We start from the raw sequence: 1,083 nt of genomic DNA on the forward strand, positions 1-1,083 counted from the left end.
ACCCGCCCCGCGCACACCACCCGCAGCGCCACCCGTCTGCGCCAACGCCAGCGGCACCAAGACCCCCGCCATCATCATCGAAGCCACCCCACCCGCAACCCCAGGCACCACCATCCACCACCTCGTCATCATCATCGGCGTCTGAGCGGCAACGTCGGCGGCGGGAGCAGCTTGCCGTGCTGGACCGCCCGCCCGTGATCAGCAACCCGGGCGACCGGCTGCCTGTGCCAAAGTACCGGCCCCACACCCGCTGCCGCTCTATCTTCGCCGCATACCGCCGCCTCAACCACGTCGGCACCGGCCAATACGGGTCCGTGGCGCACGCAGTATAACCCTGGTGGTGGCGGTGGTCGTGAATGTCGCTGGCATTCGCTTGCATTCGCTTGCTCTGCTCGTGTGAAATGGATGGGGTGTGTTGGGGGGGGGGTGGTGAAGCGGGGTTGGTGAAGGGTGCGGTTGCCTTGGCAGCCGCAATGTGGTGGGCTGACGTGTGGGCACATCAATTGTGTGTGTGAACCTGGGTGAGTTGTGTGATTGAGTTGTGTGCCTCCTTGCTCAAGGTGCTGACGCCAAGCATGTGCACTGACTGCAGGTCTGTCGACAAGTTTATGGACCGCAGCACGGGTCGCATTGTCGCCCTCAAGAAAGTCCTCATGCACAAGGAAACAGAGGGGGTGAGCGGCTCCATCCCACGTACATGTGCACACACCCGTGCCACGGTTGTTTTGTTGGCTGTTGCGTGCATGCCGGCGTGCATGCGTCCAGAAACGACAAACTTACACTGCATTCCTCTGTCATGGCTTCCTGCTCACGCCAATGGCCTGTGTTTGTGTGTGTGTGTGTGTGTGTGTGTGTGCGTGCGTGTGCGTGTGTGTGTGTGTGTGTGTGTGTGTGTGTGTGTGTGTGTGTGTGTGTGTGTGTGTGTGTGTGTGTGCGTGTCTGCAGTTCCCGCTCCTGGCGATGCGGGAGATTCGGCTGCTGTCGCAGCTCAACCACGAAAACGTCCTGCGCCTCGAGGAAACCGTCCACAGCGAACGTAACAACACCACACACACACACACACACACACACACATGTGGTCGT

General features: G+C 60.8%; 1 protein-coding gene across 1 annotated transcript in view; it reads left to right on the forward strand.

The window, feature by feature from the left end:
* The first annotated feature begins 25 nt into the window (after positions 1 to 25).
* Positions 26 to 1,083, forward strand: part of PTSG_07137 (CMGC/CDK protein kinase) — a 4,322-nt gene continuing 3,264 nt past the window's right edge. Inside the window, exons 1-3 of the mRNA XM_004992497.1 lie at positions 26 to 310; positions 593 to 674; positions 946 to 1,036. Coding sequence (XP_004992554.1) covers positions 609 to 674; positions 946 to 1,036 — 157 coding nt within the window. The 5' untranslated portion in view covers positions 26 to 310; positions 593 to 608. The remainder of the gene's footprint in view (positions 311 to 592; positions 675 to 945; positions 1,037 to 1,083) is intronic.

The sequence above is a fragment of the Salpingoeca rosetta genome, assembly GCF_000188695.1.
Source record: "Salpingoeca rosetta unplaced genomic scaffold supercont1.16, whole genome shotgun sequence".
NCBI classification, from domain to species: Eukaryota; class Choanoflagellata; order Craspedida; family Salpingoecidae; genus Salpingoeca; species Salpingoeca rosetta.